At 34.9% G+C, this 15,072-nt stretch overlaps 4 protein-coding genes across 7 annotated transcripts in view; 2 read left to right on the forward strand and 2 right to left on the reverse strand.

Annotated features, from left to right (window-relative positions):
• LOC115718623 (wax ester synthase/diacylglycerol acyltransferase 5) overlaps positions 1-15,072 on the forward strand; it is a 66,625-nt gene that overhangs the window by 11,190 nt on the left and 40,363 nt on the right. The window lies entirely within an intron of this gene.
• Positions 691-4,052, forward strand: LOC115721084 (mannose-P-dolichol utilization defect 1 protein homolog 2). The gene is made up of 6 exons (XM_030650327.2): positions 691-922; positions 1,330-1,483; positions 2,509-2,581; positions 2,690-2,877; positions 2,966-3,007; positions 3,725-4,052. Exons 1-6 carry the CDS (start codon positions 776-778, stop codon positions 3,838-3,840), a joined length of 720 nt encoding a protein of 239 aa, XP_030506187.2. The 5' UTR covers positions 691-775; the 3' UTR covers positions 3,841-4,052.
• LOC115719334 (KIN14B-interacting protein At4g14310) lies at positions 4,447-8,463 on the reverse strand. Of its 2 annotated transcripts, none has more exons than XM_030648322.2 (5): positions 8,305-8,463; positions 8,125-8,186; positions 6,126-7,825; positions 5,409-6,019; positions 4,447-5,315 (listed from the first exon to the last, which is right to left on the reverse strand). In XM_030648322.2, exons 3-5 carry the CDS (start codon positions 7,785-7,787, stop codon positions 4,781-4,783), a joined length of 2,808 nt encoding a protein of 935 aa, XP_030504182.2. In that variant the 5' UTR covers positions 7,788-7,825; positions 8,125-8,186; positions 8,305-8,463; the 3' UTR covers positions 4,447-4,780. The 2 variants fall into 2 exon arrangements, with proteins under 2 accessions (XP_030504182.2, XP_060966990.1); XM_061111007.1 differs by having other exon boundaries at positions 8,085-8,186.
• Positions 10,781-14,463, reverse strand: LOC115719753 (transcription initiation factor TFIID subunit 15). 3 transcript variants are annotated; one of them, XM_030648933.2, is made up of 8 exons: positions 14,304-14,463; positions 13,809-13,958; positions 13,278-13,666; positions 12,968-13,165; positions 12,429-12,512; positions 11,966-12,047; positions 11,732-11,858; positions 10,781-11,324 (listed from the first exon to the last, which is right to left on the reverse strand). In XM_030648933.2, the coding sequence occupies exons 2-8, from the start codon at positions 13,926-13,928 to the stop codon at positions 11,086-11,088; spliced, it is 1,239 nt and encodes a 412-aa protein (XP_030504793.1). In that variant the 5' UTR covers positions 13,929-13,958; positions 14,304-14,463; the 3' UTR covers positions 10,781-11,085. The 3 variants fall into 3 exon arrangements, with proteins under 3 accessions (XP_030504793.1, XP_030504792.1, XP_030504794.1); XM_030648932.2 differs by having other exon boundaries at positions 12,968-13,168; XM_030648934.2 differs by having other exon boundaries at positions 12,968-13,168; positions 13,792-13,958.

Genomic DNA, 15,072 nt, shown 5'->3' on the forward strand with positions numbered 1-15,072 from the left:
ATTTATTCCTAAGGCTGCCTAAAACAAAAAAAAAAAAAAAAAAAAAACCTAAAACTAATTGTCGCACTATGTGTGAAAATAAATAATTGCCTTATAGTTATTTAGATGGTGGCTTTAACTTGTGATAGTAAACCAAACCAAAGCTTCAATTTTGGTGATAATATAGTATACCACAGGTTGTATTTGTATGGGGGAAGGGAGGGAGATATTTTTTTGCTGAGTAAAATTTACATATGTTGTTTAAACAAAAAGTGGAGTCTATACTTGTGGCAATATACTTTGGAAGTTTTGATTTTTAAGCAACCCAAACCGCCCAAAAAACCGCATAAAACCGCCCTCTAAAAAACCGCCCAACCCAAACTTTTATTGGGCAGGTATGGGTTGTGATTTTAAAAAACCGCCAAATAAAAAAACCGCCAAACCGCCTAAAAACCGCCCAACCCAACCCATGTGCAGGCCTATTATTTTGTACACACTGTCATTTTAAATTTTTTTCTTTTTTTTTTTGATGTGGGGGCAAGAATTTTATAAAAATCTCAATTTTTTACCAATAAAAATTAAAAACCATAAACATAAAACTTCCATTCCAATTTTAAATTTTAATTGAAAAAAAAAAAATCAAATTTTTAATTGAAATTACCCTTTTGACCCTTGACTTTTGTCAAAAATACCATATGGTTAGTCAAACCCAAAGTCATATATCTCATTTCACCCAAATTTCAATCTTTGATAATCTCCGGCAGCGCAGTGGTGTGGTGGTGAGATTGAATCGGAAATGTCGTTCCTTGGAATCGATTTCAGCTGTGCTTTGGGATCTCTCCGCCATGGCCAATTTCCCGAGAAAGATTGCTTGCTTCCCCTCATTTCTAAGCTCATCGGCTATGCCCTCGTCGCCGCTTCCACCACTGTCAAACTCCCTCAGGTATCGTAACACTTCTTCCTCACTCTCAATTTCTTCTTTGATCCCTTCCAATCAATCAATTTTCAAAAATTTGAGAATGTTATTTTTGTTTATTTGACAAATTCCAAGAAAAAAAAATTATATAGTTTTGTGATTTAAGGTTAAACTCATCAATTAACTCAAAAAATGTGATTTTTTTTGGCTTGGGCTTTATGAAATCATGTAAGAAAAAGCTTAATTCTTTAATAATTATAAGATTATTTGAATTTTAGCTTAGCTACTCTTTCAATATTGGGATGAAGGAGCATCGTGCCTATTTAAGTTATATTATTTTGCTTGATTAAACTTGTGATGTTTGGATTTTCTTACTGGATCATTGCTAAGCTAGTGTTTGTGTTTGTGTTCGTTGTGAATGGGATGCAATGCAGATAATGAAAATATTGAAGAATGGAAGTGTGAGAGGTCTTAGTGTTGTATCTTTTGAGCTTGAGGTAGTTGGTTACACCATTGCTCTGGCATACTGTTTTAACAAGGGGCTTCCCTTCTCAGCTTATGGGGAGCTAGCCTTTCTGTTGATCCAAGGTATTCTTCCCCAAACTTTGTTTAATTATAAAAATAAGCTACTACTAATTTTTTTTTGATCAAGAAAGAAACGTTATTAGTCAAACCAAAACTAACTACATTTGCCTAAAAAATTGAGGGCACCGATATGTCGTTTTGAAATTTCTTTGTGGTGCCAGCTTTAATCAGCCTATCGATACATATTGTATCGAGAGTAAAAGATTTATTTTCAAGAATACAGAGATTACTATTGATCCAAATACTGTAAACTACGCCTGCCATAGTAGCTGAAATCAGGTCTGTAATAAGGCTCCTCTTTCTCCTTGTGTTGATCCAACCAAGCCACGAATCGAAGTCAATAGGCCAAAAAAACTGCCTGCCAATCTTGAACACGCTTCTGTTTTTTGATTGTGTGCTCTCTAGAAAAGTGGTTCAGCCACTACTAATTTAACACATGAGCAAAATGCTTCCTTGGAGACGTGGGGGAACTAGTGCATATATGAACCTTACCTGATTTTAAGCATAGAATAATAGAATGATTTTCAATTTTAATGAAACCATTTGTACAATATATGCTTAAATTGTTGAAACATGATTGATCATTTGATTCACTTCTGACTAAATTTCTTTCCCCTCTTTTGTTGATTGATTGAGAAACGCATAGTTGTGTGATAATATACTGTAATGAGTTGGTTGGTTGGTTGTTACGAGGCCATAATTTTGTGTCATCACATGTAGAAATAACCTCAAGAGAATGTGCTTGCCTTTAGATATGTATAGTAGCAAGAGATTATAAACCAGCTAAGATGTAATTTATTGATTGTGCAAGTTGTATGGTCTGGTTTTTGTGTGCTTATCCTAAATTTTAAGAATGATGCAGGATAGTTGATCGAAATTGGTGATAGTTTGTCTTTTTAAATTGTTATAGTTATGGCAAGTTGAAAATTTTGGTGTAGAACTCAGGCCTGAGTACCTTGACTAATTATTATGGTTATAGTTTTACATTAATAAGAAGCTAACTTTCTCTTCTCATCTGTCTGTCACAGCAATAATTTTAGTCGCTGTCATCTACTATTTCTCTCAACCTTTGGGTTTGACAACCTGGATCAGAGCGCTACTGTATCCTGCTTTCGTTCTTTCAGATTAGACTGGTTTTTATTCTTCATTGTTTAGATATTTATACATGTGTTTATTGTCCAATTTTTCCTTAATACAATCATCTTGTAGATACTGTGCTGTGGCGCCAACCATCTTAGCTGGTCAAATTGACCCTGTTCTTTTCGAAGCTCTATATGCATCCCAACATGCAATTTTTCTGTGTGCTAGGATCCCTCAGATATGGAAAAACTTTTCTAGTAAAAGCACTGGGGAGCTCAGCTTCTTGACATGTTTAATGAATTTCGGAGGTTCCATTGGTGAGTTAATAAAAATGTGAATACAACTAAACCATTCTTAACTCTTATAGTAATGATAATAATATCTCAATTGATCTTTGTTTTGCAGCTAGGGTATTTACCAGCTTGCAGGAAAATGCTCCACAAAGTGGTATCCTTGTTTTTTACTATTTTGTTTTACATAATATATTTAATCCAATAGCAAACATCCTTGGAAAAGAGAAGTTTAGGTGATGATGCATTGCATTCATTTATTTATTTTTTTGCAAATATATTATTATTCAAATATCTGTCTAACCAACCAACAAGCTCATCAAACATTAGTACTATAACAATTAACAATTAAGTACATTTTTGTGGTATTATATTATAAGAAAGAAAAAGGATGTGCTTATTTGTAGGAATTAATGTTATGAAATTTCTGTAGTACACCTCTTAAAAGAGTTGTTCTGGTAAATTTCTTGTCTGCTTCGATATTTAGGAAGATTTTTTAGTCCATTTTTTTTTCATAATCGTGTATGTTGTAGCTATTTAGGATCCTGTAAATTTTCTATAAATTCCGAATAATTTATAGTGCTGAAAATAAAGTTCAAATAGTTACTTACTGCATGGGCACAATAAAATATTTAGACATTATTTTCAGCATTATAAATTACTCAGAATTTTCTGAAAATGTACAAGTAGTCTTAAATAACTATAACATACACGATCATGAAAAATTAAACTAAAAAACTTATGAATACAGAAACATTTAAAGGGTCTACGGAAACAAACTTTTAGGGGGTGTACTATAGACATACTCCTAATGTTAATGTTATATGTGGAAGAATTGAAACATTTGTTGTGATCCTTCCTTAACTGTTGCAAGTTGTGTTGGGGTCTGTAATTGGTATGGCAACCAATGGTACCCTTCTGAGTCAAATAATCTTATACAAAAAACCAGAAGAAGCTATTAAACAACAACAACAGAAGAAAAGGGAGTAAGAGACCTAAATGGAAGAATCCAAACATCATCTTGTTCTAAGTCAAAGCTTCATTCATTCATCCAAGCCACTACTGCCTCTCAAAGCTCAACTACTAAATCATTGAATCTTACACATTTTTGGACATATTTACCCAAATATGTTTATGTATGTTTGACAATGTAATAGTGTAGTTTGTTTCCCATTGAAAAGCAATTTTTCACATCTCTACAATTTTTTTTTGGATTATTAGATGATAAATATTTTGAATTCCTAATTTAACTTTTCCACCAAAAAAAGTTTGTAGCATTTTTAGTCTCTTTCCTTTAATATATGAGTGATGATTGAAGATTGTAGAAGATAATGAAGAAAGCATTTTGTGTCATTACATTACATCCTTAGCTAATAATCATTAAAGAAATTCCAACCAATTTGACACATCCTCATCTCATATAATCATATCAAAATACACTGCAAACTCATCCAACTAACTCAAATAAGAGTTTCTGATAACATATTTGCATTGTTCACTTGTGTTGATTTGATTTAGTGGACTAAAAATGAACAAGCCATTTTAGAAAATATTACCTACTTTTTTATATTGTATAAAAATTGGCCAAAATGGACAGAATCAAAAATTGCAAACTCTGTACTGAAAAATCATAGTGAATAATAAACACACTAACATTACATGATTTTAATGATTATTGTTATCTACTTTCTGTTCAATGTTCTGATGTAACTTTTTCCCTAGCAATACAGCAGAGCATGACAGAGAGATTAACTTCCATTTTCTATCAATAAATAACAAAGTTGATCTAGAAAAACCATACAAACACAATCAATAATCAACTAAAAAAAACAGAAAGAAATACAGCATAGCATAATGTCATGCCCATAGCCTCATATTACCTAATAAATTTTATGCTTTCGAGTTGGAAAGCAAGCAGTAGTGTTTCGTCTTAAGACAAATGCTTCCATATCGCCGGGCGATCTCTGGATATCAGAAGAGTGCGAGATGCTGAATAATCGAAAGACGGTGAATACATATCATCAGGGCCAACAATTTCTCTAACCATTTGAGACTTATCTTCATCGCTTGTATACGGATCAAGATCGTTGTCTGTACATGTATCGAATACAAACAGCCCCAATCCACTAACAGCCATGACATGATTCGAATTTCCCCAAACTTGAGTGATTGCTGAATAATGGCTATCGGCATTGCATTCAGGCAACGAGTAAGTGCTGAATAGCTTCTGCTTACGCAGCGAAAATTGCTGCACTTCTGAGGTGGACTGCCTTTTCACCCCTGATGTTCTCACGTTTGAGCAACCAAGAAAGACAGAATCCCCACGTGAGAAAACCGACTGTACATTCACACCGAGCTTTGGTATCTTAAGACCTATACCAGATGGGTTGCGAAAGTCCATAATGTTAATGGTGTCTTGAGTGCAGAATACACCATCGTTTCCCTCGGCTTCTGATGAACTTAGCCTGCATTTAAGATATCTAACTCTTAGAAAACATAGTATAACATGAGCAAAGGAAGAAACCAAGGATCAAAAGAAAGGGGAAATAAGTATGTACCTTTGTCGAACACCTCCACCGAGCTCAGCATCAGTATTATTCACATGAAAAGCAGAGATTTTTCGACCAGATAAGGAAACTGATTGTAATGCTTGAGGGCTGATGGAGTTTACATCCCAAAGAGAGATAGTTTCAGCTTCAGCAATGGCTACTTTTCCTCTATTTCTCCACTGCAAGGGGCTTGAATAATCCATTGTTGACACAGGCTTTGATACACCCCATTCCATCATTTCTTCTCCATCACGAATGTCAAATATTCTCACCGCTCTCTGAGAGCTAGAAGTTAAAGCAATAAGAGATCCACAAGGTCTATACCACCATTGTCGAGTTTCTGGATCCATAGGATTGGACAAGGAATTTCTGTGTGAAATATTGTTCGGTAAGGGACCAAGCACTGTTCTTGAAGGTGGTGGTACTCTTTCAAAATAAGAAGCATGCACTTCTTTGGTGTAGAAATCCCACGAGCAAAAACCCGAATCCAAAGCATTCCCCGCAGATGCAGCCACAACATACCTTCCCGAACATCCATCTGCACTAGGAGCTCGAATTACCCAACAGTCTCTCCATATACCAGGAGATACTCCAGCAGGAGGCTTGTACACCGCCTTTTCCTAAAATTTGTTAATAAATCATTAGCCAATAAGATAAAATACTAGACATTTTACCTATAATGTATGTTCATATCGATAAAACTTATACACAGGTTAAGACAAGTACCTCATTGTTAACAATATCATAAAAAGTACACGAACCATCATCATGAGCAAGGAGAACCGACTCGCCTTCAGACACAAACCAGCCTCCTGTTGATGTTTTGCAGCCTATTTCATTCACCTGGTAAATACTATTTTCCTCAGTTTCATCATCAACCATCTGTCTATTCTCCTGATCTTCAAATTCATCAATTGCTTCATCGGCTGTTAGAAGAAGCTCGGCATTTTCTTTCTGAATCATTATGTCCGAAGAACATCCCCCAGCTTCCAACTCTACACCATCAGCTTCTTCTGCATCATAACATTCCATACCAGCATTCATTTCCCTTGTTGTGATTTTCGTTCCCTCCTTATTCAAGGAAGCCAAGAATTCTATTGCTATTGGGTTATCATCAATGGAACTCAATGGCTTATCAACTGCCTTCGATTCAACACTTTGAGAATTTGTTGATGAGGGTTTTAATGATATAACCCGATTTCTGAGCAATTTATGATGTGGAAACAGTCTAGCTTCCAATTCATCACTGTTTAAACCGTTCACCGAGCTTTTACTGTTGTCCACCAGATCAAGCTGATCGCTCACAACAGTTTTCACCTTCTGATCACCAATCTCATTTCCTTTCAAAGTGCTTAACTTCGAACCAGAATCACCAGCAACACGACCCATAGCTTTCTCAATCCCCGAAATCTTGTCTTGAATATCCGAAAGTATCACCTTTGACTCATCTGGTTTATTCAAATCCAACATCTCCTTAGTCCTCTTGATATCAGAAGCAATTCTCTTAACCTTCCCTTCTAAGAAAGCAAGCTTCTCATGTAGCTTACTCGGATAACTATTACAATCCCGACCATCAACACCAGCTTCACTTACCTTTCCCTCCTTAGCAACATCCAAAACATTTACAGACTTCTCCTCCATCTCCTTCTTCCCAAAGCTTTCATCTTTAGCAAGCTTCAAAGGCAAGTCATCTATCTCCACCTTTACTCGAGCTTTCTTTGCGCTCTCTTTCTTGATACAATTCGCCATAGCCTTACCAACATCAACTCCATTCCTCAAATCTAAGCTTGTATCATTCTTCCCATTTCCACACTTTTCACTTTCCATTGTTTTCCCTTCCCAAACCCCACGAACCTTACTCATTTTCTCCGAAATCACACCACTAACTTTACTATCCCTAAAAACCCTAATTCCATTCGAGCCCAATTCGCTACTTTTCGAGCCCAAATCACCAAATCTCTTCTTCTGCTTCCCACAATCCGAAACCCTAGAACCTTCAAAACTTTTTCCAGTGCTCGAAAAAGCCCTATCGGTTCTATCCACCGAAACCCTCCGCTCCTTTCGGACATCCAACACCATCCTCGAAAAATCAGACGGGCTAGGGCTTCGACCTCTCGGCCCAGACGACGAAGTGGACCACCGAGTCCGAGCATCGCCTCCGGTCACTCCCCCAGACACAAAAGCCTTATCTACACGTGTCACAGGTCGGATAGCAGGTTTCTGAACCTTGGAAGTGATCCCAGACCCATTCTCCTTTCCAGTAGAAAACCTACTGTCTGAAATGGGAATCGGAGTAATTGCCTTAAAGGACTTACCAGTTGCAGCAATTTTGGGTCCGGCAGTACGACCGGACCGGTCTTTAATACGGCGAGAAGAGGCGGCGGACATGAAATAATTTCAAAAACCAACTCCAAATAGCTCACTGCCTGAAGAAATCAGCAAAAAAATTAAAAATTTAAAATAAATTCAAGTCGAAAAAGAACAATCAATCAGTAAAGGCAAATACTTTCAAGTTAAAACACCATACCAAATCATCAAAAACATTAGCATATAATCCCAAACAATACAAATAAAGCAAAAAATCATACTCAGCAAAAACCATTGTTTAAATTTAAGAAAACTTAATCATCTTCTTCTTATGAACTAACTAGTTTTTAACAGAACAATCGAAAGGTTAATGCAAACCCATATATATTATTCAAAGAGTAAAACAAATAATTCGAACCCGTTAGAATGGTCCAATCTCTAAATTTCCAGATCTTCTTGGCCGGAGGTGGTGGTCTCAGTCTGAAACAGAGAAGAAGAGATTAGGGTTATAATCACATCAATAAAATAAAATAAAATTCGAGTCTTAATTAGAACAATCAATGAGTAAAGGTGAAAACTTTAAGTTAAAATTGCATACCAAATCATCAAAGACTGAAGTTTGAACTTTCAAAAACCCTAAAAAATGATTTATTGTCGTCTTCTCTTCTCTTCTCTGTTCTGAAAATGATTTTTTGAGTTGGGTTAGTATGAGTTTGAGCGGGATCTATATTTTGATTTACAACATTTTTTTTTTTTTTAATTTTGAAAGTTTGTGTCTTTACTTTTCCATTTTTAATTACCCATTTTACCCTTGACTTTTGTTAAAATAAAAAAAAAAAATTAAGAAAATTAACGAGTGAGCTGTGTCTGAATTTGGGAAAAAATATATGTACATATTATTATTACATCATTTTAAAATATGGGACACCAAAATTCAATGTATGTACATATTAATGATGTAGATTTGGTGCTTCTTTTTGGTGTTGGGAGAGAGCAAAAAATTCCAATTACAAGGGTAGCATTATTTTGAATTAATAGGGGTATCAATAATTGTTGTGTGATTTGTTCTTATTGAGGTTGTATTATAGCAAATGTCAAACCTAAATCTAACTTATTAATTATTTGTGTCAAAAACTAAAACTCAAAGTCAACCTATTTATATTAGAGTTGATCCGATCTGACTCGTTTATATAAAGAATCATTCTTAGTTTTGATTAACTTATCAACTTAAAACATGTTTACAATCTTGTTATGACAAATATATAAGTAATTTAATATGTTTAAAAAATATAATTTACATGTAGTAATATAATATATTTATGAGTGTATAATTTTACATATGTCATATTACGGAAATAATGAGAGAATCTAAATATTATTATTAATGTGTTGAATGAATTTCAAAATGAAGAACAAGGTCTTATATAGGATACAAAGATCAGTAAGGTCTAAACCATCTAACCACCGTGCATAACATAAAACGATTTACAACCTTAACTAACCAAGAATCTAATAACGAGTAACTAACTCAACAATAAAGACAATAAAAAAAGTAAAAGTTTGTTACCCCCTCTCAAGATGGACCATATATATCATGTATGGACATCTTGAAAAGGTGAGAAGTAAGTGTTGGAGACGGGAGAGGGTTTGTAAATATGTCGGCAAGTTGTAGATTACTTCTAACTGGTATGAGGCGAATGGCAGACGAGACAATCTTTTCGCGTATGAAATGGCGATCCAATTCGATGTGCTTGGTCCTTTTATGAAATGTAGGAATGTTAGCTATCTGCATAGCAGACTGATCAATGTGGAGACACTAGCAAAAACGGTTGTGGTGTCCAAAATGTAGAGCCCATTAATCAATTCACCTTTGTCAATCATCTTCTTGGTGTGAATTTCTTGCATGTAAAATTTGTTAGCAAAAAAATTTATGACAAGATTATTCCCAACTATTAGACAGCTAACATATATTATTTTATATTAGAAAGTAGGAACATAAAGCACATTAGTAAGAATAAGTTGATTTGTAATATGGACATTTCCACTTTTGTAATATGAATTCTTCACTTCAGACTGAAACGTTGCCAGAGAAGAAGCATAACACAACAAGAGAAAATGGAGAAACTAGGATATGAGGGAAGCATAACTCTCTTGTTCTGATGCCATATTGCGGAAGTAATGAGAGAATCTAAACATTATTATTAATGTGTTGAATGAATTACAAAGGGAAGAATAAGGTCTTATATAAGATACAAATATCAGCAAGGTCTAAGCCAACTAACTACCGTACATAACAAAGAACGGTTAACAACCTTAACTAACCAAGAATCTAATAACTGGTAACTAACTCAATGATAGAGACAATAAAAAGATAAAAGTCTGTTATGTCATTATCGTGTCATTTTCAGATTAAGAATGTCAACCTGAAAATGGTCTGTTTAATAAACGAGTTAGCCATGTAGATCCAAAAATGGCACAAACTCATTTAAGACAAATCTAAACTTGTTTATTTCTTGTGAATTTTGAGTCGCATTATCGTGTCTAACCCAAATTGTCACCTTTACTTGCAAAGACTACTATATTGACGTTTTTATTTTTAGAGCTTCAAAAATTACAATTAAAATTTTCTTATACATTTATATTTGCTTGTTTTGAAGAAAACTCAAAATAATTTATTATTATAATACAGTTCATGAATTATTATTTTGTTATAAAAAATGCACTTATAAGTAGTGATTAAAAACAATATAGTAGTACACTTATCTTAATTAGTCAAAAATATTAAAAATTTATCAATAAAAAATGAATTATTCATTTATCAAGGCTGCTATTCACTATTTTGCTTTGTAATTTAACATGTTTTGTGCAAAGAGAAGAGATTAATATGTTGTAACTTGTAAGAGTCTTCCTTTCCAATAAACCTAGGATAAAATTTTCAATGCCTATATGATCTATCCCATATGTGAAGATATAATTTTCCAATTAATAAATGCAATACCTTGATAAATGCAATACCTTTTTCATTGTACATTGATCCTAATCAATGTTCATCATCATATCACCACCAGAAGAAATAAGAAATAAAAAGTAAAATTAGTTCCAACAATTTGCTTTGAGTATATGATCTACAAGAACACAAACATTTTGCCACAATGTTCACAATTCAAAATTTTAATTTAATTTGTTCTTGAAGCATGGGGTGTACCAAGTTTACACAAAGTATCTTATCTTCAACACCAATAAGGCACCATTTCAATTAAGAGAGCTCGAAAGGAAAAGCTCCCAACAAAACACGAGTTTCAGATCGAATGCCAAGAATCCAAGCCACCACCAAATCAAACATCAAAATAATGCTCGGAAGCTTTCATGCTATATCTTTTCAGTGGCGGTGCCTACTCCGGTCACGATCCCTGTCTCTGTCCCGGTCCCTATCCCGCCCGTACTCTCTATCTCGGTCACGATCATAATCTCGGTCACGATCCCTTCCCCTATCTCGTTCTCTGCTGCGACTCCTACGCCTATCTCTATCATCTCGTTCTCTGTTCCTACCGCTTTCCTTATCATCCCGTTCTCTTCCTCTGTCTCTACTTCTTTCTCTACCATCTCTGTCAACAACACCTGCATAATGCAATTTGGTCAATAAACGAAGTCTCCACATCTTAATAAAGCTGCATACACCTTAAATCCTCTTAATTAAAGATAAAAGGATATTTTTCACAAAATTAGATGACATAATCTAACAGTTCAATAGATACAAATGGAAAAGGCTGGTTGGGCAAAGTATAGTTTTGAGCTCAGACCTGGTGAGAGCACAACTCAAAATTAAATGAGTAAAATCATGAAAAATTAATAGTGTTCAATCAAATTGACAAGGCTCTCCTCTAATCAAACCTAATGGACAATGGATAAAATGCAACAGCCTTTCAAAATATCAGCAGATTAAAAGCACAATTTCCATGTTATTCCGTTTCGAATGAGAATCTAGACAAGTACTCTTGAATGTTTACATGCCAAGAAGAAATTACCTAGTTCCTCCACTTCCCAACCAGCACGTCCAGCACCAGGAAGTGTCCTTCCAGCATCAGCTTGCTGTGTTTTCACACGAAACTTTTTCTTGAGATAGCCAAACTCATCATACATCTCACCATCATCCTGAAATCAGCAAAGAGAAAAAAAAAAAAGATCAAAAAAAAAAAAAAACAAAAGGAAAGAAAGGAGCCCAAAAGAATGTATCCCCTGCTGGAACAAATAGCTCTTACCTCCTCAGCCTCCCGCCGACGGCGTTTAGTTTCTTCTAGTTCTTCCTCATCAAGCTCTTTGTAACCTCCCCCACGTCCTCCTCTGTCAAATAATTTAATAAATGCGTCTTTATAAAAAAAAATGTGTATATATGTATACACTAGCCCTTTTTCTAGCATGATTTGATGTAAGTAGACAAGGCAAAAAAATGAACAAAATGATAAAATGAAGCAATTATCTTAAAGCGCCAGTGCCCCTAGTTAAAATATACCTAATTTTCATTTGTAAATTGACACATAACTCCAGTGTCTCCAGTACCACAAGTTAAAAAAAATAAACATACTGAATATGTGAAGCAATTCTCTTGTGGAACCACTAATTGTAAATATACATTTTCAAATAAAAACAACTCTAGTGTCTCCGGTACCATAAATTAATATTAACAAAAGAGAGTTGATATGAACAAAAACAAAGCAAACTAACCTTACACCACCTTCATTGTGACCAGGTTTATTTGTGTTGCAAATATTGCACTTTGTACGCTTTGCCCAGTTGATATTGCCACACCTAGCAAAATAATGAAGAAGCAATATGTAAATTGCCACATGCACTTGCACTCTATAGCGCATTCATGACATTAATCGTATAATATTTTTTAATTTCATGCGTACTAAATATCTGTCATGAAAATACTTGGAGCAAATAACACAACATAAAACTAAGATTCATTAACCATTGATCAAATAAGTTCTACAATGTCCTTAACACATAATAATAAAATGTTTAAAAAGTGTTTAGCAAACGATTATTATTTTGTTCAGCTCTCATACGTCACAATTTACAGGTGATTTCACATTATCTTCATCTAAATAATTAATACTGCAAATTCCATTAAAAAAAGAACGAGAATTAAGACAATCCAGCACACAAGATCATAATCCAAAGCTTACACTAGAAAATCCATCAACAAAAAGCATGAGAATTAAGAAAATCCAACACAGAAGATCATAATATAAGCTTACATTGGACAAGACCAATCATTAGGACCAAAGAGTCCTGCAGGAGCAGCAGCACCAGCTGATCGGCCAGGACCTCCAGATTCTTGGCCACGACCTCGGCCACGTCCACCACCCCCGAAGCCACCTCCAGAAGCTCCTGTTGGGCGAGCAGTTCCACATCGATTGCAAACACCGCGAAACGCAAAGTTCACATTGGAACAACTACTACAATAACCAAGCATGAGAAGTTTCAGTGATGAATCTATAAGCATATCTATGCAACAAATTACGAAAGGAGCAAGAATGAGCAGCTCACCAATATCACATCACAGACCTTGTATTTGGGCACATCCAATCTCCATCTTGTTGCCACGCTTTTCCAGGAACATCACCCCGGCCTCTACCCCGACCACCAGCCCCATTCAAATCACCAGATTCTTCTTCAGCTCCAACATAATCAGCAACAACACTCGGCATTTGAACGCCAAGTGTTGGTGCTGCTGCTGGCATATCTACAACAGTATTATATGCGTGGTCATTGTTTTTCGATTCAGCAATGTGAACGCCGATAATACTACCATGAAAATCCTTATTGTTAAACCACTCAACAGCAGCAATAGCAGCATGTGGATCCTCATAAGTAACAGTAGCATCTCCTTTTGGCTCATTTGTCACCTTATCTCGATAAAACCATATTTTCGGTCTACCAGTCCGCTTGTCTTTCTGTAAAGTACCATGAAACAAAATCAAACATTAAAGAAGAACAAATGTACTAAACAAAACACAAATCAAAATATGGCAAACGTAAGACTATCACAGATTAAACGTAATGTAATTCTCAATAATACCTGATCAAACTCCATACCTTAAGCAACCCAATGGTCCCAAAAAATTCAGCCACCATATTTTCATCAACCCCATCAGGCAAATTGCAAACATACACAGACCCATTTGAGGGGACTCCTTTTCCTGCATGGTTAGCCATTGATCTCCACCTTCATACCAAGTCCCAACACTGTAAAACGATACACTTATTCATTCCCAAAATATATAATTTAAAAGAAACCTAATTCATAGCCATCACAACAATCCATCAAAAAATTAAGTAAATAAAATACTATAATTCAAACGTACACAATCCTAGATCAGCTTCGATAATAAATTAAAGACCAAAGTAGCAAACCCAGAAAATAAAATTTGGGGGAAATTAATAAAAAAGCTAAATTGATTAAAATAGATTCGTTCCTCAATGCAAAAAACAACACTGCTCTCTCTATATCTCTCTCGTGATAGTGAGCAGGTAGGAATTTTAATTGATAAATTGAAAAGTGAAGGGAATCAAAAGAGAAGAGTAATGTACCTTAAACGAAGCGCTGGAAAGGATTGAGTGGCGTTGTTGGATCGGAATTTCTTCGTAGCTGGGTAGCAATGGCGATTATCTGATGGGAAGGAAGGAAAGTGGTGAACCCTAATTTTAATTGAATTTCATATTCTCTTTCTCTCTCTATTTTTGACCAATTATAAAAACAGTGAGAAACTCAGAAAGGGAAATGGGCCCTCTTGGCCCACTACTTCATAATAAACACTAATGCAACTCTTTTCTTTTGGTATAATTTATAGAGCAATTTGCGGCGAAACCCCCTTATGTTTTGATTTTTATACACTTAATCCCCTTATCTTTATTTTTGGTGGCAAAACCCCCTTATGTTTTAATTTTTATACACTTAACCCCCTTATCTTTTTTTTTGGTGGCAAAAACCCCTTATGTTTTAATTTTTATACACTTAACCCTCTTATCTTTTTTTTGGTGGCAAAACCCTTCAGTTTACTTTTCTTTGCAAATTTAAAGTTTTAGTTAAATATTACCGTTAAATACTAACTGGATTACTACTGTATCGACTTCGAGGTTTTACCGTTACATATACAAAGGTGTATACAGTGGTCATCCAGTTGATATTTAACGGTAATATTTAACTGGCGTGTCAAATTTGCAAAGAAAAATAAACATAAGGGGGTTTTGCCACCAAAAAAAGATAAGAGGGTAAAGTGTATAAAAATTAAAACATAAGGGGGTTTTGCCACAAAAAAAAAAGATAAGGGGGTTAAGTGTATAAAAATTAAAACATAAA

Source organism: Cannabis sativa, chromosome 2 (genome assembly GCF_029168945.1).
Source record: "Cannabis sativa cultivar Pink pepper isolate KNU-18-1 chromosome 2, ASM2916894v1, whole genome shotgun sequence".
Taxonomy (NCBI): Eukaryota; Viridiplantae; Streptophyta; class Magnoliopsida; order Rosales; family Cannabaceae; genus Cannabis; species Cannabis sativa.

Bases quoted from the DNA above. Each gene is read 5' to 3' on its own strand.
- LOC115719753 (XM_030648932.2), bottom strand. From the start codon at position 13,928: ATGGCTAACCATGCAGGAAAAGGAGTCCCCTCAAATGGGTCTGTGTAT. The intron at 12,513-12,967 runs GTAAGCTTATAT...TTATTTTGCTAG, and splicing joins AATGATTGGTCTTGTCCAAT to GTGTGGCAATATCAACTGGG. The intron at 11,859-11,965 runs GTAAGAGCTATT...TGCTGATTTCAG, and splicing joins GTCGGCGGGAGGCTGAGGAG to GATGATGGTGAGATGTATGA.
- LOC115721084 (XM_030650327.2), top strand. From the start codon at position 776: ATGTCGTTCCTTGGAATCGATTTCAGCTGTGCTTTGGGATCTCTCCGC. The intron at 1,484-2,508 runs GTATTCTTCCCC...TGTCTGTCACAG, and splicing joins AGCCTTTCTGTTGATCCAAG to CAATAATTTTAGTCGCTGTC. The intron at 3,008-3,724 runs GTATCCTTGTTT...AACTGTTGCAAG, and splicing joins GGAAAATGCTCCACAAAGTG to TTGTGTTGGGGTCTGTAATT.
- LOC115719334 (XM_030648322.2), bottom strand. From the start codon at position 7,787: ATGTCCGCCGCCTCTTCTCGCCGTATTAAAGACCGGTCCGGTCGTACT. The intron at 6,020-6,125 runs GTACTTGTCTTA...AACAAATTTTAG, and splicing joins ATGATATTGTTAACAATGAG to GAAAAGGCGGTGTACAAGCC. The intron at 5,316-5,408 runs GTACATACTTAT...TCTTAAATGCAG, and splicing joins GGTGGAGGTGTTCGACAAAG to GCTAAGTTCATCAGAAGCCG.